This window comes from Aethalodelphis obliquidens, unplaced genomic scaffold (genome assembly GCF_003676395.1).
Source record: "Aethalodelphis obliquidens isolate GAN/ISIS:26980383/991018 unplaced genomic scaffold, ASM367639v1 scaffold6, whole genome shotgun sequence".
NCBI classification, from domain to species: Eukaryota; Metazoa; Chordata; class Mammalia; order Artiodactyla; family Delphinidae; genus Aethalodelphis; species Aethalodelphis obliquidens.
In genome coordinates this window covers 73,846,580-73,870,226 of record NW_020837950.1, presented here as the reverse complement: position 1 = coordinate 73,870,226, position 23,647 = coordinate 73,846,580, and the positions used below count along the sequence as shown (strand labels likewise).

Sequence of the window (23,647 nt, the reverse complement as noted above, 5' to 3'; positions counted from 1 at the left end):
GTTGGACAGTTAGCCCATACAAACTGTCAGTGTACTGTTGGTCTGTCCACCAGTCAGAGACAAAAATCTCAGTCTTTCCACTGTCCAGGAGTTCCGGCCACAGACCCTCCTCTTCCAGGTCCGACACCTGCTTCTTTTGACACCACCTGTAGGAAGACAGGAAGCTGGTCTGTATACATGCCCTGGGAGTGACCTCCCAGTTTTCCTCTGCCCCCCAGGCATCTCCTCCAGTCGGCACCGTCCATTTCAGGAGGCCTTCGCCATTGGGGTTCAGGAGGAGGTTGCGTCCTATGGGTGTGCTCTCGCAGAAGCGGCCCAGGACACAGGGCCTGGGGTCGTTGGCGGGGGCAGGTAGGTGTGGAGGATGGGTGACAGGTGGCGTGGCCTCGGGCCAGGATTCTCAGCCACAGGGCCTGGCAGTCCACCAGGTCGTGCCAGTGCCGGCACCCCTGCGGCAGCGCCTGAGCAGAATGTGTTGGGGCACGTGGCTCAGCACCGTCACAAGCAGCTCCGATGACGGTTGGCCCAGACCCAGCGCCTCCTTGGGTTCGGGGTCCTGAGCGGGGACCCCGGTGGGCGGGCCCCTGGAAGCTGAGGTGTGCATGGTCTCCTCTCCAGGCCCGGCTGCCACTGCTTCTAGGGGGAGAGACATGGTGAACAGGAGGCACAGTAAGCAGATGATGTACTGTCGGGAAATTACTAAAAATAAAATCCCGAGCTTCTCGAGGGGGCGGAGTCAAGATGGTGGTGTGAGAAGACGCGGAGTTTGCGTCTCCCTACAACGTCTCCCCACAACTAGGGCACCTGCTGGATGCTGGTGGGGGACCTCAAGGCCCAAGGAGATGGGAGGAACCCCCAAGCGAACCGGTAGGACATGGGGGCACTGAGGGGGGAAGAGAAGTAGAGGCCGGACAGGACCGGCACCCCTGAGGGGTGGCTGAGAGGGGCGAGGGGTTCCCACACCTGGAGGGACCCTTGGGGGCTCGGATCGGGGGGTGGGGGGAGTGCGCCCAGCGTTTCCCCCGCCCAGTTGGCCGGAGAAGTCTGCCCAGCTCTTGGGCAGGGTCCTACACCCTCAGAGTTGCCATCCCGTCCGGGCTGCGCTGGCCTTGGGGGCGTAGGAAGGAGGCAGACGGGAGGGCACTCCAGAACCTGAGGAGCAGCAGAAGGAGTGGAGGGCGTTCGCCCCACCCACTCGGGCCCCAAGAGCCTGCTGGGCTCCCAGGCCTGGTCCCCTGCCCTGCAAGCTCCCCCGTCCCCCCGCCCCACCACACTGGTCCTCTGGGGACCATTTTTAAAGTCTCTATTGAATTTGTTGCAGTATTGCTTCTGTTTTATGTTTTGGTTTTTTGGCCATGAAGCATATGGGATCTTAGCTACCTGACCAGGGATTGAACCCACACCCGCTGCATTGGAAGGCGAAGTCTTAACCACTGGACTGCCAGGGAAATCCCACTTTGCCCACTTTTTTTTTAATATAAATTTATTTATTTATTTTTGGCTGTGTTGTGTCTTCGTTGCGGTGTGCAGGCTTCTCACTGCGGCGGCTTCTCTTGTTGCAGAGCACGGGCTCTAGGTGCGCGGACTGCAGTAGTTGTGGCGCACGGGCTTATCTGCTCCGCGGCATGCGGGATCCTCCCACACCAGGGCTCGAACCCGTGTCCCCTGCATTGGCAGGTGGTTTCCCAACCACTGCGCCACCAGGGAAGCCCTGCCCACTTTTTAATTGGATTTATTTTTGTTATTAATTTATGTGTTCCTTATATATTTTGGAAATTAACCCCTTATCAGATGTATGGGTTGCAAAGTTTTGTCCCATTCTGTAGGTTGCCTTTTCATTTGGTGATGGTTTCCTTTGCTCTGCAGAAGCTTTTTAGTTTCATGTAATCCCACTTATTTTTTTTGTTTTTGTTGCCTTTGCTTTTGGTGTCATATCCAAAAAATTATTGCCAAGACCATGTCAGGGAGCTTAATACCTATGTTTTCTTCTTTATGGTTTCAGGTCCTACATTCAAGTTCTTAATCCATTTAGTTTTTGTGAGTGGTGTAATAAGCTAGGGGTCTAGTTTCATTCTTTTGCATGTGAAGACCCAGTTTTCCCAGCACCATTTGTTGAAGGGACTGTCTTTCATCCATTGAGTGTTGTTGGTCTCTCTCTGCTCTCCCCTCCAGCCCTCTGTCTCCCTCCCACCTCCTCCCCATCCATGGGACCGCCTCCTTCATGACCTGCCTCGGTTATTGCTGCAGAGATGACTGGTAACTGCCTCCTTAGGTCCTGTCACTCCATCGTCATGGCTGCCTTGGTCTCTCGTTTCCATCCTCCCTCTAGACACGTGCTTGCTGTCCTGCCAGCACCTCAGACTTACACTTAAGTCTGGACTTGTCACCTGGCACAGCTGCTCTGCTCCAGCTTCCTCTTCTTGTTGACTTGTTCGTCATTTGTCATTAGAGACGCTCAGACCCCAGCGTCATTGTCGCCCCCCCGGTGGGCCCCTAGCTTCCTGTCCTGTCCCGCCAGCGGCTTCCTCCTGCTGTCGGGACACTGCCCTCCAAGGCCGGGCACTTCCCTGACGTCCTTCCGGCAGCAGCAGCCGCTTGCTGGTTGTTGGCTCTGTCCAGCACTGTACTGAGCCCTTCACCTGGGTTTTATGATTTGATCCTTACTGCAGCCCTGTGAGCGGCTGGTGCTCTGAATTCCATTTTACAAGCGAGGAAACTAAGGCCCAGGGGATGTACGGCCAGGGTCACCGAGCAGGCATGGCAGAGCCACAGTCTGATTTCAAAGCCCACCTCGACACTCCGTCACCTGGATCTCAGCTCTGAGCATGGTTTCCTGCTCCCTGTTCAGTAAAACCCCACATCCGTGGTCTGCCATTCCCCGCGTGCCTTGGTCTGGCTCCAGGGTTCCTTTGGGACAGCACCTGGCTCTTCCCTCGTGTCCGTGACCCACAGGGAGCCCACGCAGTGACGGAGGCACGAGAGGGAGCAGGCCAGGGCTGGGTGGGCCTGAGGTGGGCGATGCTGACACGGCAGCAACCGGAGAGAACCCAGCCAGTGTGGCCAGAGAGGAGGCGAGCGCTGGAAAGCTCCTCGTCGATGTTTCTGTTTGGCGAGCTTTTGTCAGCTCTCCCCTTGTCTCGGGGCGTGGGTGTAAGCAGTCATGAGGAGTGAGAAGTCTGTGGTCTGTTTGTTTCTGCCTGTTTTAGGGCCCTTTTGTGTCTGCGTGTGTTGAAATTTAGAGCAGAAACAAGCTTTTGACTCGCCAGAAGTGATGCCAGGAGTCCTCAGCTGGGGGGACAGGGAGCCCCTGGCACCTCCTGTCATGTCCAGTCCTGCTGCGTCCCAGGCTGCACTTCACGGCATGCACGTGTCCCCGTGTCCCTGGGGTGAGGGCCAGTCTAGGTGCATCCAGGGCGGGGTGGAGAGACAGGCGTGTGGACCTGGCTTCGTGTCGGTCCAGAAGTGGGATAGAATGAAGTCATGAATTCACTCTCTCCTAGGGGAGAGTTTTCCCGGCCCTAAGGAGGATGCTGTGGGAAACTGGGGCAGAGCCTGGCTGGATCTGCTGCTGACGTGCGGGTCTGAGTGTGGGCGCCTGCCTGCGCGGCCACCTTGCCCCGGGTGGTCACCCCGTGCTGGGTGCAGAGGCCCCCTGGCCCTCGGCTCTCAGGGACCTGCCGTTCCCACCCGCGCGGCTGTGGCTTGCGCTGTCCTGGGTGCCGTGACCTGATGGGCTGCATGGTGGCTGCTGCCTTCTCAGTGGAGCTGTGTCCACGGTCAGCACCACTGAGGCTCCCGGCTCGGAGCCCCTGGAGAGCTGGTCACTCAGTGGGGAGGACAGGACAGTGGGGGCGCCGGCTTCCTTGGCTGCTCCATTGAGGAAGCAGAATGTCAGGCTGGAACTTTCTAAGTGCCCAAGGCTGTGAACGTGTCAATGTCGCAAAGAGCCCTGTGCGTATCTTTTTCGTGTAAAAGCTTCATGTGGCTGCGAAGCGTTGGACCATGGTGTGTCTCCCCGTAATCGGTTTTATTTTGGCTTGTTTCTAGGGACATTCCGGAGAATCACTGCAGCTGCCTCGAGACTCTTGACGGACGGCGCGGACGGTAGCTTCTACGGCCTGGAGAGCTTGAACGCGTGGGTGCGCTCCATGGTCCCCACCCACCCGGCCCTCGTGCTGCTCTGGTGTCAGATCCTGCTGCTCGTCAGCCACACCGACTACCGCTGGTGGGCAGAGGTGCAGCAGACCCCCAGGTACGCGCGCTCCGCTCCCCGGGAGGCCAGCCTGGGCTCGTGTGCCGGGGCTCAGAGCAGCCTGAGCTCTGGCTCCCTTTTCACGAGGCTTTGTAAAGATTCTGCCGCATGTTAATCTTTCTTTCACGGACACTCTATTATAGGGGAAACGTGGTCCGACTACAGGCATTCAGAATAGCCGCTGCTTTTCACATGTGATTTCTTTGACAAGTTCTTTGACACTGTTCCATCTTACGGCCGTTTTTGTCATGCTGTGTCCCTCCTGCTGGGTTCTCATCCTTAAATTGGTTCCAGAGCCAGACATGTTGCGATGGCTTAACTTCATTATAAGTTAAATGTGGTTCTGGTTATTCTTAGATAATGAAGAAATTATTTAGCAGCCTTTCAAAACTACTTGGAAATACCTTATTTTTTTTTTATCATTCAAGAAGACTTGTTAAGTATCTGATTGTGGGTGGCCCTGTTTTTGCAAAAAGTTGTCAGGTCTGAGTCTCTGTTTCTAGGCACCCTCTTGCTCAGCCATTTGTACATATGTGGAAAGAAAAGATTTGATTTCCGCCCCCCCCACCCCCCCACCCCGCAGCTGAGTCCTCAGTGCAGTGTTTCTGGAAGACTCAAGAGCCGATGGCGAGGAGAGAAAGCTATGGAAGTAGGAGACTGCAGGGGCTGCAGGGTTGAGGTCAGCTCCTCTCTGCTCAGCATGGAAAGACAGCCAAGTGAGGCCGTGGGTCCCGCGTTGGCTGGTCCAGTCCTCTCACCGGAAAAGCCAACGTGAGCAGCAGTGTTACACCTCTACCCTGTGCTATATGTTGTGGGACATGCAAAGGAAAAATAATCGCTGCTTCCTGCCCTCCAAGTGCTTACAGTTAGTTGGGGAGGACAGAGCAGTGAAAACATTCGACATGCTTGGAGAACAGTTTAAGCCTGTCGTGATGACTAAAGTATTGTAAGAGTCGGAAACAGAAAATCGGTGTCTTCTACTTCAGAGCTTCTTCACTGTGCACATAAATCAACTGGGGAGCTTGTCCGGATCAGATTCTGATTCAGCAGACGGCTGATGGTGCCTGGGACTCTGCATTTCCGCCAGACTCCTGGGGCTGCCGGTGCTCTGATCCATGGAGTACGCTCTGAGCAGTGAGGCCCTGGGTCCTTGAGGATTTTGCCTCAGAGCACCCAGGGGGCTGTTCCAAGGACCAAGCCTGTGCTCCAGCCCACTGTCGGACCGGATGGCTGGGCACCGTAGGAATTAGGGTCCTGGGCTCTTGTGTTATTGCAGCCTCCCCAGTAGCCTCCCTGGACACCAAGGGCAGGACTTGAGTTAGCTGATAATACTAACAGATGTTGGGTGGGTGGACAGTAAGTGAGAAGGTATCCACCGCCCAAATGGATCCTCAGCCAGTGTTTCTTAGCTTCTGCCCCACTCTCCTTCTCCTCCTCCTCTTCCTCTGCCTTTGCACATATGGTGGGTGGTGAGGGCAGAGGCCCACCTGGAGTGGGTTCAAGAGGCAATGGGAGGGCAGACCCCAGTCAGATGAATGGAGGGCCTTCCACAGAAGAATCATGTGGGCTCTCCTAAAGTGTCAGTCAGTGTGATGGAAGATACAGAACTGTTGGCTTGGATGAAAAGACGTAAGAGTGCATGACAAATAGGTACAGTTTTATGATCCTTGATTACATTCTGGATCTGGGGGATGAAACCACTAGAAAGGACATTATTGGGTCAACAAGCTGCATTTGAATGTGAGCTCTACATAACTTGTTGCTTTTGGTTATGAGTAGTACTTAGGGGACACACTTGCTGAGGTATTTAGGGGTGCAGTCTCTTGACCTGCAGATTACTCTCAAATGGTACAGCCCCCAAATTGCGTGTGTGTACAGTGTGCATGAGTGTCGAGTGTGTGTAGGGTGTGTGTGTATGTGTGGAGCACGTGCATCTGTGTGGCGTGCGTGCCTGAGCGCAAAGGTGGTGACTTACCAGTAGTTGAATCTAGGTGAAGAGTATGTCGCTGTTAATTAAATTATTTTTTTTTTAATATAAATTTATTTATTATTATTTTTTTGGCTGCATTGGGTCTTTGTTGCTGTGCGCAGCTTTCTCTAGTTGTGGCGAGTGGGGGCTACTCTTTGTTGCGGTGTGCGAGCTTCTCATTGTGGTGGCTTCTCTTGTTGTGGAGCTCGGGCTCTAGGCGTGTGGGCTTCAGTAGTGGTGGCTCGCGGGCTTCAGTGGTTGTGGCTCGCGGGCTCTAGAGCGCAGGCTCAGTAGTTGTGGCGCATGGGCTTAGTTGCTCTGCGGCATGTGGGATCTTCCTGGACCAGGGCTCGAACCTGTGTCCCCTGCATTGGCAGGCAGATTCTTAACCACTGCGCCACCAGGGAAGCCCTGAATTATTCTTTGAGCTGTTATATCGGCTTGAAAGTTTTCAAAATAAGAGTTAAGGAAAAAAAATGACGAAAGAGGGACATTTAGAGAGCAGCTCTACACACGGTTAGGAGGAGTTTCGCTCTGGAGGGAAACAGAGACATGGGAAATGAGGACATGAGAGAGTTTCTAGATGAGAGAACGAATGGCATGGGTGACCCCTTACAGAAGAGAGCGTTATCCTAGAGTTGGCAAGAGCAGATGGGATCTAAGGGACAGACATTGGCTTTATGATATTGATTTATTTTTTGCCAGCTTTTTATAGTTCAACTTACATTTTCCTGATTTCTCTCCATATATTAGCAGATATGGGAAACTCACTGATTCTGGGTTCTCAGCTCAGTCATTATTTCCTCAGGGAAACCTTCCTGACTTCTCTTTGATTGGTGAAGTCTCACTATCTGCTCTTACCCCAACCTTTGCCTCTTTTTTGTGGCACGTGTTGAGACTGTAATTTGACATTTATTTGTGTGATAATTTGGTTAATATCTCTCCCTCTAGATCATAATTCCCACAAGGGCCCTCATAGTGTCCCCAGCACTAACATGAGTTAGTGATTTAATTACCCTGATAATAGAAATAATAATAATGTATTGGTAAAGACCTTTTATATATAGATCACTAGCACTTATATAGCATTAAGTGCCAGATGTTGTTCTGTGGGCCTTCCACTATGATAAGTTATTAAAATCTCTCGAAATGCATGTATATTATAGACAAGGAAACTTCTTTTCCTAGAGAAGTTAAATAACTTGCCCACTGTCACACATTAACAGACATGTGTGCATGCATGGTCCCCCAACTCGATTATTTTCACCTATTATAGCTGAAAGTGTCATATAAGTGTGGGTTTATTTCTGGTCTCTCTATTTTCTGTTCCATTGATCTGTGTGTCTGGTTTTATGTCAACACCGTACTGCTTTGATTACTGTGGCTTTGTAGTGTAGTTTGAAATCAGGGAGCGTAATACCTCCAGTTTTGTTCTTCTTTCTCAAGATTGCTTTTGGCTGTTCAGAGTCTTTTGTGGTTCCATGCAAATTTTAGAATTTTTTGTTCAAGTTCTGTGAAAAATGCCATTGGAATTTGGATGGGGATTGCATTGAATCTGTAGATTGCTTTGTGTGGTATGAACATTTTAACAATATTAATTCTTCTAATCCATGAGCATGGAATATCTTTCCATTTATTTTTGTCTTCTTTAGCTTCTTTCATCAGTGTCTTTCAGTGTATAGTTCTTTCACCTCCTTGGTTAAATTTATTACTAGGTATTTTATTATTTTGATGCAGTTGTAAATGGGATTATTTCCTTAATTTCTCTTTCTGATAGTTTGTTATTTGTGTATAGAAATACAACAGATTTCTGTATATTGATTTTGTATCCTGCAATTTTACTGAATTCATTGATTACTTCTAACAGGTTTTTAGTGGACTCCTTAGGGTTTTCTATGTACAGTATCATATCATCTGTAAGTAATGAAAATTCTACTTCTTTCTGACTTGAATGCCTTTTATTTCTTTTTCTTGCCTAATTGCTTTGGCTAGAACTTCCAATACTATGTTGAATAAAAGTGGCGAGAGTAGGGATCCTTGTCTTGTTCCTGATCTTAAAGGAAGAGCTTTTAGCCCTTCACCATTGAGTATGATGTTAGCTGTGGGCTTGTCATATATGGCCCTTATTATGTTTAGGTATGTTCTCTCTGTACCCATTTTATTGAGAGTTTTTATCATAAATAGATGTTGACATTTGTCAAATGCTTCTGCATCCATTGAGATGATCATATATTTTTTATTCTTCATTTTGTTAACATGATGTATTTTATCGATCGACTTATGGATGCTGAACTATCCTTGCATCCGTGGAATAAATCCTACTTATCATGGTATATGATTCTTTTAATGTACTGTTGAATTCAGTTTGCTAATAACTTGTTGAGGATTTTTGCATCTATGTTCATCAAGGATATTGCCCTGTGATTTTCTTTTTTTGTGGTGTCCTTGTCTGGTTTTGATGATGAGTGTGTCTATTTCCAAAAGATAATAAAAATGAATTACTAGAAGTTTGGAATACAAAGTACAAGTCATTATTTTCTATCTGTGTACTCAGCAGATATAGAACTGCTCTATCAATTGTTACAGAGGTTCTGTATGCAGCTCAGCGCTGGCTCTCAGATGAGCACGGGCTCCCAGGCCACACTTCCTGGAAGTACCCATGGTTGCCACAGTGGGGTCTGTTTTTGTCTGCTTCTTATTTTGGGGATTAGATCATCATAGTCTTATGATTTGCTTTCTACCTGTCCTACCTTTTGGTGGACGGTTAGGGTCCTGCATACGCAGTCATCTTTTATTTGGGAAGTTCATTTGCTATCAGTAGTTGGCAGTGTCTGTCCTGAGGTCTTGGGGGCTTGCCCTCCTACAAACTGGACTAAATTTGGGTTGACGTTGGACCTTCTTTGTGTCCACTGCTAATATTTGAACTGCAAATTCTCTCCTTCTCTTTCAGAGGCTTTTCCCCCTATAGCTATACTATTGCAAACACAGAATTGCAGCTTGAATGTAAGTCATGTTGGGACTGGCAGGAGGGCTGACTGAGAAAGGAAAGGTTTTTTGTTAGTTTTTAATTGACATATAACTTACAGTACAGTAGAATGTACTGTTTTGTACCCGATATAGTCAGGTCACCACCACCACAATCAAGAGTTAGACCAGTATCATCGCTTCAGAGAATTCCCTCCTGTCCCAGTGCAGCCACCCCCTCCCCCTGCCCCTCGCTCGGTAACCACTGACCCATGTTCTGTCGTGATAGAAGTTTTTAAACAATTCTCTTCTAAATCCTGAGGCGTTAACAGGAAGAGTTGACACATTTCAGAATATTCTAGTCCTGGTGTCATCTTCGTCTCCACTAAGCCTTAGCAGAGACTTGTAGGCTCTTGGCCGCTGAGGTGAGGGGATTGTCTTACCCTCAAGTCAGGGGGCTGTTTGTGAGCATGGCAACTACTGTTTTAAGAGTTGTGGCCAGTACTGAGAGTCCCAAAGTTTGTAATTCTCATCTCCTTAGAAAGAAAAAAGACAAGGTGAGAAGAAGTAAAGATGAAGTGAAATAACCTTCACTAGTGGGGAATTAATTTTGCAGAAATGCTTTTAAACGGGGTTTCCATAATAGCATAGACGCTGTGGGCATGCTTAGGGTTGTAACTTTTCGTTGGTAATTGAAGAGTAAAGCATGGAAATGCAAAGGTTTTCTTCTGTCACTTGACGGCTTTTGTAGCAAGCTAAAACCAGAAATTTCAAAAGCAATAGCTCTGCCATCAGACACAGCCAGTGAGATAAGAGCGCTGATTGAATGTGCAACTTTGTGGTGGATTTTGCCTTTCAGTCAAGCATTTACATTTTCTGCCTGTTAGATCCTCTGTTTATTTTAGCTTTCCATATGTGCTTCATCATAGCTCAGAAACAGATCACTAAGAGTAGATCTTACACATCATTCTGACGTGGCAGTATTTAAAGTAGCTGTCTGCTTTAGAACTGGTACTAAACGACAGTCATCTTCAGTGTTTTGAAAATAAGCCGGCTGTCATCACAGAAACACTGTCAGAGCTTCTGTTGCTCCTTCTAGAAGACGCAGTCTGTCCAGCACGAAGTCACTTAGTCCCCAGATGTCTGGAGAGGACGAGGATTCTGATGTGGCTTCCAAACTGGGAATGTGCAATAGAGAGATAGTACGAAGAGGAGCTCTCATTCTCTTCTGCGATTATGTCGTAAGTTTGAAATTGTGAGGAGGGGCGGGTTGGGGGCTGGAAAACACCTCGCGCGGATGATACTTCTGCAGACTGACTTCCACCGTCCGTCACTCCACCAGAATGAAAGACTAAAATTAAAGTTGAATCCTGCTCCCAAGTATAATTGGAAATCGGGCTTGGCGTCCAGCCCTGGGAGTTTTAAGTTTGTCTGTAAAAGATTCAGTGGGGAATCACTTGCTCTTCACCAATCGCAGTGCTGGGCGCCTTTGTTGTTTTGAGGGACGCCATGGAGTAACAATGATAATAAAAAGAAGTTACAAGTTTGACTGAGTGAAGTTCTGATTAAAAAAATTTTTTAATCTGTGGAAAAGGTGTTAGAATGTTAATTGCTGCATTTTTAGATTCCTATTTGAATGACATTCTTTTAAAAAATAACTTTTGTGGAATTTTTGACCATAAAACTAACATCTCTTGTTTAATACAAAAAAATTTACAAAAACCAAATAAGTAAACAGAAGAACATAACATCTGTAATCGTATTACTCAGAGAGAACTCGTTGTTCCACTCTCACTGGGATCTGATACCTTTTCCAGGCTGATAGAAAGTGCTGCCTTCCTTTGGTGCAGACATGGTGCCATGAAGGCCGCTGTCGCTCAGCAGCGCGTCGGAAAAGGAGTAGACTCCTTCACCTGAGCTGCTTGTTGAGATCTTTTTTGCCATGATAGCAATTTGTTAATATTCATGTTTTGTTTTACATTCTTTTTTTTTTGTAAATTTATTTATTTTTGGCTGCTTTGGGTCTTCATTGCTGCGCGTGGGCTTTCTCTAGTTGCGGCGAGCGGGAGCTACTCTTCGTTGTGGTGCGCAGGCCTCTCGTTGCGGTGGCTTCTCTTGTTGCGGAGCATGGGCTCTAGGCACGCAGGCTTCAGTAGTTGTGGCACGCGGGCTCAATAGTTGTGGCTCACGGGCTTAGTTGCTCTGTGGCATATGAGATCTTCCCAGGCCAGGGCTTGAACCTGTGTTCCCTGCATTGGCAGGTGGATTCTTAACCACTGCGCCACCAAGAAAGCCCCTTGCTTTACATTCTTGATGTTCAAATAGTTTTTCTAACTTGTTCCACTTTTGAGAAATAATTTGATATAGTTATATAATGCTGTTTTCACAGAAAATTAAGAAAAATATTTAATACTATCTAAAATACTAAAAAGTTAATACTATCAAATTATCCCACAGTAAAAGTATTAAGCACTAACCAGATGCCAAAAAATTTATCTCGCTTTATAATTTCTGCCTAGGGTCATGAATTACAGTGAAAAGGCAACATATGTATTGGGTTGGCCAAAAAGTTTGTTCGGCTTTAAGTAAAAATAACATTTTTCGGGCTTCCCTGGTGGCACAGTGGTTGGGAGTCCGCCTGCTGATGCAGGGGACGCGGGTTCGTGCCCCGGTCCGGGAGGGTCCCGCATGCCGCGGAGCGGCTGGGCCTGCGCGTCCGGAGCCTGTGCTCCGCAACGGGAGAGGCCACAACAGTGAGAGGCCTGCGTACCGCAAAACAAAACAAAACAAAAAAAATAATAATAACATGTTTCATTTTCACCAAGAACTTTTTTTTTTTAATATTTATTTATTTAGGCTGCACCGGGTCTCAGTTGCGGCATGCAGAATCTTTTAGTTGTGGCACACGAGCTCTTAGTTGTGGCTTGCGAACTCTTAGTTGCAGCATGTGGGATCTAGTTCCCCGACCAGGGATCGAACCCGGGCCCCCCTGCATTGGGAGCACGGACCACCCCCCACTGGACCACCAGGGAAGGCCCACCAAGAACTTTACTGAACAGCGTATTCATTAACTGAACAAACTTTCTGGCCAACCCAAAATTTAAAACTGTATTTTTCTCATTTCCTTATAAATCTTACATGAAATTTCTTCCCTTAAGATCCATTTGATCCATGGGAACCATCCGTATTTTGGATTCAGGAAATCTATCAAAACTGACAGTTACAGGAAATTCTTTTTTTCTACTGACCTGTCACAAAGCTGCAGCAAGGGTAACTGGAGAATTCCCGTCAGGAGGCTGGACTGAGGCCTGGGCGAGGCAGGGCTTGCCCTGGATGGGAGCACCACCCGCTCTCGTGTCTCAGCTGGGGCCGGTCACGCCGTTCCCACTGCCCTCGGGAGGCGCCGGGCTCTCAGGTGCCCCAGACCGCCCGCGGCCCTGGGCCATGCTCTTCTCCTGTGTCCCTGAGCTGTGCCGCTGGGGCGCACCTCCCTGGGGCCTGACTTTGGACAGCTCGGCTGCGGTGCACAGTTGCGGGTGCCGGCTCTGTAAAGTGTGTTGTCACCTCATCAGTCATGGTGCTCAAACACTCAATACTTTCAGTGAGGATTATAATTCGGAGTTGGTTTTCTCCTTCCTACCACTTCCGGCCTTTTCTGTGGCGCTCGTGTCTGCTCTTGCCTCGTCCACTAGAAGATGGCCTTTCATCGTTGTCTTGTCCTCAGTGCCAGAACCTGCACGATTCAGAGCACTTAACGTGGCTCATCGTCAACCACATTCAGGACCTGATCAGCCTGTCCCACGAGCCTCCTGTGCAGGACTTCATTAGTGCTGTCCATCGGAATTCCGCGGCCAGCGGCCTCTTCATCCAGGCAATTCAGTCTCGTTGTGAAAATCTTTCAACTGTAAGTCTCCCTGGTGCCGGCTATCTCCAGTTTTCTCTGCCTTGAAAATGGAGGGTTGGCGTTTTTAAGCTGCTCTTTCCAGTGGTCAGAACCCTCTGCTCTTGTTTCTCTCCTTCTCTCAAACCGCAGCCCACCACGCTGAAGAAAACCCTCCAGTGCCTGGAAGGGATCCACCTGAGCCAGTCGGGCGCCGTGCTGACGCTGTACGTGGACAAGCTTTTGTGTACTCCGTTCCGTGTGCTGGCTCACATGGTCGACACCCTTGCTTGTCGCCGGGTGGAGATGCTTCTGGCTGCAAATTTACAGGTACTGGGAGAAAACACGGATGTCGTTTTTTACTGACAACCTGGCAGGGCAGGCGGAACACTTGGCTGGCTCCTCCCCCACGGGGATAGTCTTCACGTGGCCACCGAGGGGAGCGTGCAACACGGATGAGCTGGTCCTTCCTTGTGTGTCCGATGTGGGTGCTTCCTGTACTTCTTCTAGTCCGCCTTTGCCACCAGAGCCAGACATGCCCCTTTATCGTCTGTAAATGAGCACAGGTGACTTTGACTCTTGTGCGTTGCAACCCCACTGACGTGTTCTTGTCTGCTTCAGAACAGCACGGCCCAGCTGCCGGCGGAAGAGCTAAGCAGGATCCAGGAGCACCTGCAGAGCAGCGGGTTAGCGCAGAGGTAACGCCGGGGCCCGGTGCTCCTTGCTTTCTGAGTGTGAAGACTAGGGTTTGCGAGGGCACAGACTCGCAGGATGAGAGGCTGGCGTGCTGTATTGGTGGGTTCACTGCAGAAGGGCCTTGAGAGAGAGCCTTCCGAAATTAACACAGTTGGATCTCAACGTGTACACAGTGAGGACCAGCTGGCAGTGTCAGCCCTGCCGCGATAATGCGCCGTGGCTGTGTGAGGGTGGCGGGTGTTCCTGTGGCCTCCACTCACCATCTGCGATGAGTCATCGATCAGCTCTGTCTTAGCAAAAATCAAAGCCTGTGATCTAATTGCTAAATAAGACCTGGCAGAGCTGAGAGACGTTACCTGGTTCTCGGCGAGAATTGTTTCTACATCTTGTCAACATTTTGTCTCTCTGTTGCTGTTTATCACCTAATTTTGTTTGCAAAGTCTTTTTGAGGCCTTTGCCAGAAATCCTGATGTCTGTTACATGAGTGTATTTCCGTGACTGCAAAATAAATGAAGAGAAGCCTTTATCTTCTCTCCTCCACAGCAGGGAAAACGTTTGTGAGAGAGAATCTGGTTACCGTACTGACTTCAGTCTTAAGAGTAGCTGTTGCTGGTTTCTTTAACCGAGAAGGGGTAGGACTTGGGCAGTACGAGGCTTTAGGTGACTCGTCAGTATGCTGGGTGACTTACGTTGTAATTTGCATCATGAAGTTGTTGTTCTCGTAGCAGGTGGTGAGAGGCGACACTATCCCTATTTTCGACCCTAGACTTATTCAGGCAGACGAGGAGGGGTAAAAATATTTTGTGCCAGATGAGGTGATTCTTTTATGAAATGAATGTAAATGGGTATAGATTGTATATGTGGGGAGATAAAGTAGGAGATTTTGTGCACTGGGATCTTAGGTGGTCCGTTTTGTGTTGATAAACAGTGCCTGTATTAGCTGTTATGCCGTGTGTTGCCTGCTGCAGTGTTTGAGTATAAATGAAATTTCTGAAAAATACTTATGGGACATAAACTGTGGTTGTTACCAGTAAACTGGGGCCTGAATTTGCATCATGACTTGAGTGTCGATGAGAAATAGCTCTGAACAGAAAGTTTCAAACGTGTCGCCTCGCTGTAAGAAGCCACTGTTGCTCCCTCCCGTGCAGCTGTGCCCTAACCCGTGTGTGATTGGATTCCAGACACCAAAGGCTCTACTCCCTGCTGGACAGGCTTCGTCTCGCCACTGCACCGGCATCGCGTGGCCCCGCTCCTCTGGTCACGCCCCACCCGCTGGACGGGGACGGGCCCCTGGCACTGGAGACAGTGAGTCCTGACAAAGTAAGTGTCCAGCACGTCTGGGTGTGACACACAGGGCCGCCTCGGGGCACTGAGCGCCTCTGCAGCGGGTGGCTCAGGCGGCAGGACGTCCTGGCGCTCAGCACAGCCCCTGAGGGTTCTTGACCTGCCCTGTTTCTTGCCAGCAATGGGCACAGTCACATCAGCGACAGGACCCATGAGGTCCAGCCTGGGTTTTAGCAGGGGGCATGGGGTGAGAAAGGAAATGCTGACTCGGGTCATTAGTAGGGGCTGAGGGTCACGGTGATTAATGGAGAATCAGGAGACGGTGGCCACGGCCTGCCCAACTGGCGTGTCTCCCTTTCCTTAACGCCTGCTGAGCCGCTGCATATTGACCCACCACCCCAGGGGACCTGGTACCTTGTCATCACCCTCACTGCTCACACCTCAGAGCCGGGGGCCATCTGGGGCCTTGGTAGGGCCTTGGTGTGCTCCTTTCCTGGAGAGAGTTCATTTTAAATATGAACTTGGAGTCCAAAATCCAGCAGCCCAGGCGTAGATAACAGAGTCCGGGCGACTGTTCTCAGGCATGGTTTGTTCAGCCCCTCCACTGCACTGGCCCTGGGGAGAGAAGAGCAAAGCAGACCCCCCAGTAGAAGGTGATCAGCATGATGCCCAGCAAGGGGTGGACGGAGAGGTGGGCCCGCTACCCTCAGTACTTTACTGAGTTTGAGGGACCGTGGAGCGATCGCCAGGTGAGGGGAGAGGGTGTCCAGACAGGTAGCAGCAGCAAGTCCAAAGACACAGCCAGTACCAGTTCCCACAGGAAGGGGCTGTGGGGCGCTGAGCAGCCCGCACGGTGACAGCGTCCAGTTTTACCAGAGCTGTATTCATGGTCCAGGGAGGCCACTTGTCCTTTGGTCTGGGACAGGACATGAGGGTCAGTAGGAGAAGAAACAAGGTGTCTCCGGTCAAGTTGAAGCCCCTTGAGAGCCTGCCCAGTCGCATCCCGTCATCCGCCTTTTCTCCTCCCCAGGACTGGTACATACGTCTGGTTAAATCCCAGTGCTGGACGCGGTCAGACTCTGCACTGCTGGAAGGGGCAGAGCTGGTGAATCGGATCCCTCCGGGTGACTTGAACGCGTTCATGATGAACTCGGTACAGTGGAGCCGCGGGACCCTTGGGAACCCTTTCTCTTGTTACTCACACGTGTTTGATGTGTTTCATTGTCATGTGACCGAATAGCAATGTGCACCACTTACCTTTGTGCCTTAACAGCAGAGACCCTAACCCAGACAGGACAGGATGTTATTTCAGCCACGTTAGAGTCTAAAAGGAGGGGAATTGTGTTTGACTCACCTTTTCATGCATTTAAAGAAAATAGGTTCCCTTAGGTTCTGATTGCTTGTCTCGTGCTTGTGAGCAAAAGTACTGGGATGGTGCCATGGTGCATGATTTAACTGACTTTTTCATGATGTTATGGAAGTTAGTAAGCCCCTCCCTACCTGGAGCGGGGTCCCCTCCCCACTGTGTGCAGTGAGGCCCCCCACCCTCACTAGGTGTCACACAGGCCTGCTGTGCGGAGCTGGCCCAGGAGCCCTGGCAGGGCATCCATGTTCCTGTCCTCAGCTGTTGGACTGGTGCTGTGAGGGCCGGAGCCCCCTTGATGGTGTTGGCACAGCCTTGGCAGACCTGCTGAGACCAGCAGCCAACAAACCTTTAGGTGTTAATAGTGCTGCCTGGAAATATGCCAAGTGGGAGGGACGCAGGGACGTGGGGGATGGCAAGGACCGGCAGGTGTGGCGTAGAGAGCTTCAGGGTGCAGCCGCATGTTCCCAAGCACTGACCCTCCCTCAGTTTGAAAGAAAGAGCTACATGGGGAAAACAGGAGAATTGGCCCAAAACCAGTTTGCCAGACTCATTTGAAGAGCCCTTCAGTGAAAGCTGATTTGCTGATAAGTGATAAATTTGCTTAATAACCAACTGAATTTTCCAAATTTGCTCATTAGACTTTTAACAGCATTAAAGGCTCAGCTGCAATGGCTAGGGGTCGATTTTGGTCACTGACAATGACATGTGCTTTTCTGAATATTAACTAAATTAAGATTGGCCAAAAAGATCCTTAAATGGCTTTAAAAAGTTGGCAAAGCACAGTACAAATTGAAACAGTATCGTATGAAATGCTGTTTTTCCAATCAGTCTTGTGGCATTTATACGACTGCGTTGATTTATTTCAGCTGCTTTTGAACATAACTTGTCTTTTTCAAACATTGAGATGTTTGGTGTTTCACTGTTTCTTGGATGGCACATCAGCTTGATTTTGTATCTTCATCAGTTAAAATTTCATCATATTAAAGTTTTGATTTTAAATAAATCTGAAGACATAAAAAAAATATTTCTTTAAAATTAAAGTACCCAAAAACGACCAGAAATATACTTCACCGATCATATGTTAAATGGAGATGCTCATTTATTTGTAACAGAAGTAGAATAAGGTATTCTTTCAAGTGTTTTGGGTGGCGTACTAATCTGTTATCTCAGAAACGTTTGCTTCTCTGCTGTGTTTCTCTTGCCCGACTGAAAGCTCGTAATCGGCATTGTTGAACCTTTAATGTCCCGATTCAGGAGTTCAACCTGAACCTGCTAGCCCCGTGCTTGGGCCTGGGCATGCGTGAGATCTGTGCGGGCCGGAAGAGCCCCCTTTTTGCAGCAGCTCGCACGGCGACTCTGGACCGCGTGGCCAGTGTGGTTCAGCAGCTGCCCGCTGTCCACCACGTCTTCCAGCCGTTCCTGCCGGCAGAGCCCACCGCCTACTGGAGCAAGTTGGACGATCTCTTTGGTAATTAAAATCAAAGTCCCCTTATTTTAAAAAAACGCTGCAGAGCCAGTGCCACGCTCTGTACCGAGTGAAAATACAGTCAACACTGTCGATCTGATACACCAAAGGCACTTACAGAGGCCACCGAGAACCTGCACTGGGGCCCTGGCTCTGCGTGTCTTTTGGTGTGTTTGCTGCTTGGCCGTTCCTTGACGTGGCCTGAGCTCGGGGCCTGCGAGGAACGCAGGCTCAGCCTCGGGAATGTGGGTCCTGGTCTCGCGGGGTGGTGGGTTGTGTGCCCGTGTGCTTCCGGGAGCCATGTCTTTAGTTCCCATCAGATTCTCGGGGCCAGGGGGCGACTGCCTGTCTTTCAGAGGTCAGAGCCTCTGCTGAAGGCTCTTGCCCCCATGGAGGCCTTCTGTTTCAGGGGATGCCGTGCTGTATCGGACCCTGACCACTCTGGCCCGGGCCCTGGCCCAGTACCTGCTGGTGTTCTCCAGACTGCCCAGCCACTTGCACCTTCCTCCTGAGAAGGAGAGGGACACCGTGAAGTTTGTGGTCATGACCCTCGAGGTAAGAGGCAGCTTGGGAACTTGGCGCTCAGTGCAGAGGGAAGAAGCTCCTCCATCTGAAAATGCAGAGCTGTGTGCAGCCGGGCGCCTGCGGCCTGTCCTTCCAGCAGTGACCGCTGTCACATGTCACATCCGTCCCCTGCTTTGCCGAGCTCCGTCACGCCCCTTATTGCTCCATTCCCCACGGTTGCCTTGTGAGGTTGACAACGCAGCCCTTCTTGTCTCTGCCTCAGGGCAGGGGAGCGGGGGCGCTCTGAAGAGTCAGGTCTGGGACCTGGGCTCCCGCCCAGGGTCTCCTGAGCAGAGCATGGGGAGTCGTCAGGCACTTACACGTGAATCTTGTTTCCTTGATGCTAAGATACTTTTTTGATTCAGTACAAACCATCCATTTAAAAATTTTGTCCAGGGAAAAAGAAGCCGTGCAAATGTAGTGTGTATCCTAATTTTAGATACTTAGTAAATAATAATCTGAGAAATTTGTTATATTTTAAATTGAGCAATAAACCTGATATTTCAGCTGTGGGGAATTGAACACTCTGTGTTAATACTTATAAACACCCCCAAAACGTGTACATACGTGTGTGCATTGCCTTTTTCTACGACTTCTGGAGAAGAGAGTTTGGCCTGCACCCTTGGAGGCAGAGGACACGGCTGACCCAGTGCTGACACCCCCTGCCGCCTCCCAGCAGGGAGGGGGAGCGTCCAGAGGGCATTCGCCCAGCTGTTCAGAAGGCGACAAACAAGCGCCTACTTGAGCCAGGCCGAGCCAGATAGCTGTGACCCCTGCCTTTTAGGCTTCAGCGTAGTCGGAAGGCTGGCAAACAAGCGTACGGTTACAGTACAGAGTGGCCCCTGCCAGCCGTCACGTGCCCGTACGCCCTGCATCATCTCATTCAGGTCTCACTGCAACCCTGGGAGGTGGGCTGTTATTCCCGTTCTACAGATGAGAGAAGCAGGGCTTAAGAGGCTCAGCGCCTTCACCCGCTGGGAAGTAGCCATTCCAGCATTTGAACCCCAGCGCGGCTGTCAGGTTCAGCCTCTGTGACTGCAGCTGAGGCGAGGCCCTGGGCAGTGGGAGCCCCGAGGGAGAGCCCAGCCCGCCGGCTGTGTGGCCAGGGCAGGATGCTGGGGGCGGGCAGCCACATCAGGTTGGGCATTCTGCGTTCCACTCCCAGAGTGGGAGTGGGAGGGGGGTACTTCAGTGAGCAGGTGGGTCAGGATTGAACCGGAGGGAGCTGGGGATGGTGGCCCAAGAGCCATCCCTCTGCAGGGAGCTTTGGACAGTTCCTCGACGGCCGGGGGTTCTCAGCTTCCCTGCCAGCCCCTGTGGCAGGAAGGAGGTGTGGGTCAAACCTGCATTAACACGCACCTGCCCCTCCAGGCCCTGTCGTGGCATTTGATCCACGAGCAGATCCCTCTGAGTCTGGACCTGCAGGCGGGCCTGGACTGCTGCTGCCTGGCTCTGCAGCTGCCCGGCCTCTGGAGCCTGCTCTCCTCCCCTGAGATGGTGACCCACGCCTGCTCTCTCATCCACTGTGTGCGGTTCATCCTAGAAGCCCGTGAGTCCATGACCGTGACGGTTTCTTTCCTTTGTCACTTGAACCAGTAATCAGCTCCGCAAATGTAGTCACAGACGTTCATTTTGTGCCATCTGTTTGCCAGGTGCTAAGTTGGGAATTGGGGGTGAAGAGGTGGATGAAGTATGGGCCTTGCCTCACTCTCCAGTATCTTAGGGTCTACCCTAGAATTTAACTTGAGTTTGCTCTTGCAGTCATTTTGTTTAGATTTTGGAATTCTAGCTTTCATTAAAAATACTTCTAATTTACGTCCCTTTGATTTCTGGTCCTAGTTGACTGTTTCATCCTTTTAGTCCTAGATGATCATAAGATTAATAAGATTGTATTCAAAAAATTACTTGTTTTCTATTATAGTTGGAATGCTTGTTTCTATACGGCATTGTAATACTAGTATATTGAAAAATAAAAGTGACTTACTCTTTTCAAGGGACAATGTCCTTAACAAGGGTCATTAGCCACAATTTTAAAAAATTGGACATTATAGTTTAACATGTTAGGGTGTCTTGAAGTTTTGTATTTTTAAATTAAGCATTATAGAGTGGTGTTTCGAAGAGTCATTGTTTAAATTGTTTTCATCTGTGCATTTGTAGTCACCTTGAAAACGAAGATCCAGGGGCTAATTTATCAAAGCCAGGCTTCTTGGCGGTTGCATTGATGCTTTTAGCAGTAATGAATCACGAACCATCTGATAAAGACCTCCCAGGTTAGAGGTGGCAAACAGCAGACAGTGGGAAGGACTTGGAAATCCGAGTGAGCAGTCCAAATCCTTGTGCACTTTGGATTAACCTAGAGATTGATACCTGAGTCTGGTGCGTCTAAAATGGTCTAAAGTTGATTCTAGGAAATCTAGACCTCATTTGACATAGTCTGTCACTTTGAAACGTTCATGAGGCTGCATGAATGTGAAAATCTGAATGAAAGGAATGGGAATTCTTCTGTTTGTTCTGTTGTGGTTTTAGTTGTGGTGCAGCCTGGGGACCAGCTTCTTAGTCCAGAAAGAAGGACGAACACCCCACAGGCCGCCAGAGAGGACGAAGTGGATGCAAACACACAGAGTACGTCTTACCTAGTGTCTTTGGGGGCTTGACATTCACTCACAGGAGAGACCTTTAAAGCGGTCAGTGTGGACGTGGGAAGCCGCCTGCCTTCACTTGGCTGCGTCCTGGCGCTCGTCCCCGAGTTCGGGGGCGATTCGAGGGGCTGCCTCGCACGTCCCGCTGGCGGGCACCCTCTGCTGTCTAGCTCCCTGTGAACCCCACACTCCGCTGGGGTGTCATGCTCGTCGGGGAGCCTCCTGACCTCCATCCTCGCTCGCTTTCCCCCCGCTCCCCGCCTCTGTTTTCGCCCTGCACTTGCTGCTTCTGGGTCCTTTACCTCAGACTCCGAGCTCCTTGTGGGCAGGGTGTCCGTTTTCCTCCTCTGTGTTCTCACTGCTGTAAGTGACCAACACATGTTTGTTGAGTAACGAATGAATGAATAAAAATACTAAGAAACTTAAAGTTAGTGGAAATACCATGTGAATGTTAGGTAACCTGAGTGCCTGTTTCAGCCATATATTTTGGTGGACTTTTAAATGAAAATTCCTCCTCTCCCTGCAGAAAAAGAAAGAAAAGAAAAAAAATACACATCTCATTCATTTAAACCTATTCAAAATCATTTAAACCTAGATGTAGCCACGTACCTTAGTTTTTCATGTACTTTCTCCCGATTCAGGTATTTTACTCTGAAAATGGTGGCAAGGCACGTTGTGAGGAAAGCTTCTTGTCACCAGGGGCCTCCAGGCTCTTTCCCCAGAGGGTCTGGTGGGAATGCCAACCTGCAGCCTGTCCCACAAAGGGGGGAAGCAAATGCCCCGCCTGGCAGTTCTTGGCCGTCTTTCTTATGGAACACTCTTACTTGGAATATCAAAATCTTACCCATGCTCTGTTGGCTTAAGAAACATGCCTTTTTAGTAGCAGGTAGATAAATGCTTTGTGTCCTTCTTTGCCAGCTCTTGCTCAACCCCAGTTAACGACAAGAGTGTTCCTGTTGGTGGTGTTAAGATAGGAATTTTTCTTCTTGTCACCCACTCAAGGTTTTACAGTTGCACAGCATCTAGAAGCAGTGGTGTTTTGTTCACAGCCAAGCTCTTCCCTGAGCCTCTACCTTAAGGCTGTGGTTCTGCCATCCCCGAGTTTGTGACTTAATGATTCCTTACTGATAACTGAGGAACGTGCAGACACTCACTTCCTGCTCGGCCACCTTGTGGCTGTGTGGCCTTAGCAAGTTACTACCCTGTGCTTCTGCAGTACGGATAAGAACAGTACTCCCCTGATGGGGCTGCCGTAGGATTAAGTACATTAATCCACATAAAGAACCCATGACAAGGGCCAGGCTTGCTGTAAGTGCTCAGGGAATGTCACCGTATTTTAGTTGTAATTTGAGTTTCCATTCCTCTGAAAATAGTTGCGGCTCTTCATGTGGTTGAGTCAGAGCAGGCAGGCCCACTGGCTGGAGCATGTTTAGTTTGGGTTAGTATAATTGCGCTCATTCTCCACGGCCCCATTTAGGCTGGTTAATTTCATCCTGGCCAGAGGAGGAAGCGCGCTTTCCTCATCACCTCAGTAGGATGGTACCTCTTAAAGGTGGTCCCGGAAATTGTATTAAAGTCACCCTTGTTTCTCTTAGTTCAGGGCTCGATTCCTTAAGTCCACTGGTCATTCCTTCTCTCTGTGAAGGAGTTGCCTAGACTGTTGAATCTCATGGACGGTGGATAGTATCCGTCCACAACCCTAAACATTTATCAACTTGGCAAATAATGTTTTGGCACATCCTCGATGCCAGGCTCAAAGTGAGGAAGAACGTGCCCCTGCCCTCGAGGCGCCGTGGTTCTTAAGCCCTCAGGACGTGGGGATTTCCTCAGCGTTCTGTCTCGGGGCTTCTCGGGTAGGACTCGGCAGCCCATCAGAACCCCGCCACCAGCCACCAGAACCCCTGATCTTGGGGAAACGGTGAACCGAGGATTACGGCGTGGGTCTCTCCACACCAGCCTAGGGGCAAGCGAGCACAGGGTCCTGGGAGAGCCAGAGAAAGCCAAAGCCCTGGGGAGGGGCTGCAGCCTCCTCCTGGGCGTCAGCTGGCTGCACACGCAGGGTGGCTGGGAGGCTGGGACCAGGTTCCAGGTGTTTGTGCCAGTCTTGGCAGATGTGAGAGGACTGCTTGTTTAGGTGGATGTGGAGGAGGTGAGATCTGTAGGCCTTCAGCGACCACCTAGAGTCTCATGGGCTCCACGTTTCTGGCGGGCGTGGCCGGCGGTGGGGCTGTGCCTACTATCTGCGAGGGTGGGAAGGTCAGGGGGAGGGATGGTGGGTTTGGGGTGTGTTTTGACAGAATGGTCCTCTGTCACCCACGGTGCCTGTTTAGACCCTCAGTATGTCACTGCAGCCTGTGGGATGGTGGCCGAGATGGTGGAGGCACTGCCGTTGGTGCTGGCCTTGGGTCATAAAAGGAACAGCAGCGCCCCGGCGTTCCTCACGCCGGTGCTCAAGAACATCGTCATCAGCCTGGCCCGCTTGCCCCTCGTCAACAGCTACACGCGCGTCCCGCCCCTGGTGAGTCTGTCCCTCCCTTTGCACAGGACCCAAGTGATGGGGACTCGCAG

At 50.1% G+C, this 23,647-nt stretch overlaps 1 protein-coding gene across 13 annotated transcripts in view; it reads left to right on the top strand.

The window, feature by feature from the left end:
• The window catches only part of HTT (huntingtin), a 136,491-nt gene that overhangs the window by 97,866 nt on the left and 14,978 nt on the right, over positions 1 to 23,647 (top strand). For 12 of the 13 annotated variants that reach the window (XR_003432310.1, XM_027103848.1, XM_027103849.1 and 9 more), the window contains 12 exons: positions 4,048 to 4,252; positions 10,285 to 10,426; positions 12,910 to 13,089; positions 13,219 to 13,395; positions 13,687 to 13,763; positions 14,943 to 15,081; positions 16,076 to 16,198; positions 17,666 to 17,879; positions 18,286 to 18,431; positions 19,812 to 19,989; positions 20,967 to 21,062; positions 23,410 to 23,597. Coding sequence is in view for 12 of the 13 variants with exons in the window: in XM_027103848.1 (XP_026959649.1) it covers positions 4,048 to 4,252; positions 10,285 to 10,426; positions 12,910 to 13,089; positions 13,219 to 13,395; positions 13,687 to 13,763; positions 14,943 to 15,081; positions 16,076 to 16,198; positions 17,666 to 17,879; positions 18,286 to 18,431; positions 19,812 to 19,989; positions 20,967 to 21,062; positions 23,410 to 23,597 (1,865 nt within the window). In the remaining variant the exon portion in view is untranslated. The remainder of the gene's footprint in view (positions 1 to 4,047; positions 4,253 to 10,284; positions 10,427 to 12,909; positions 13,090 to 13,218; positions 13,396 to 13,686; positions 13,764 to 14,942; positions 15,082 to 16,075; positions 16,199 to 17,665; positions 17,880 to 18,285; positions 18,432 to 19,811; positions 19,990 to 20,966; positions 21,063 to 23,409; positions 23,598 to 23,647) is intronic. The other variant, XM_027103846.1, reaches the window with a different exon arrangement.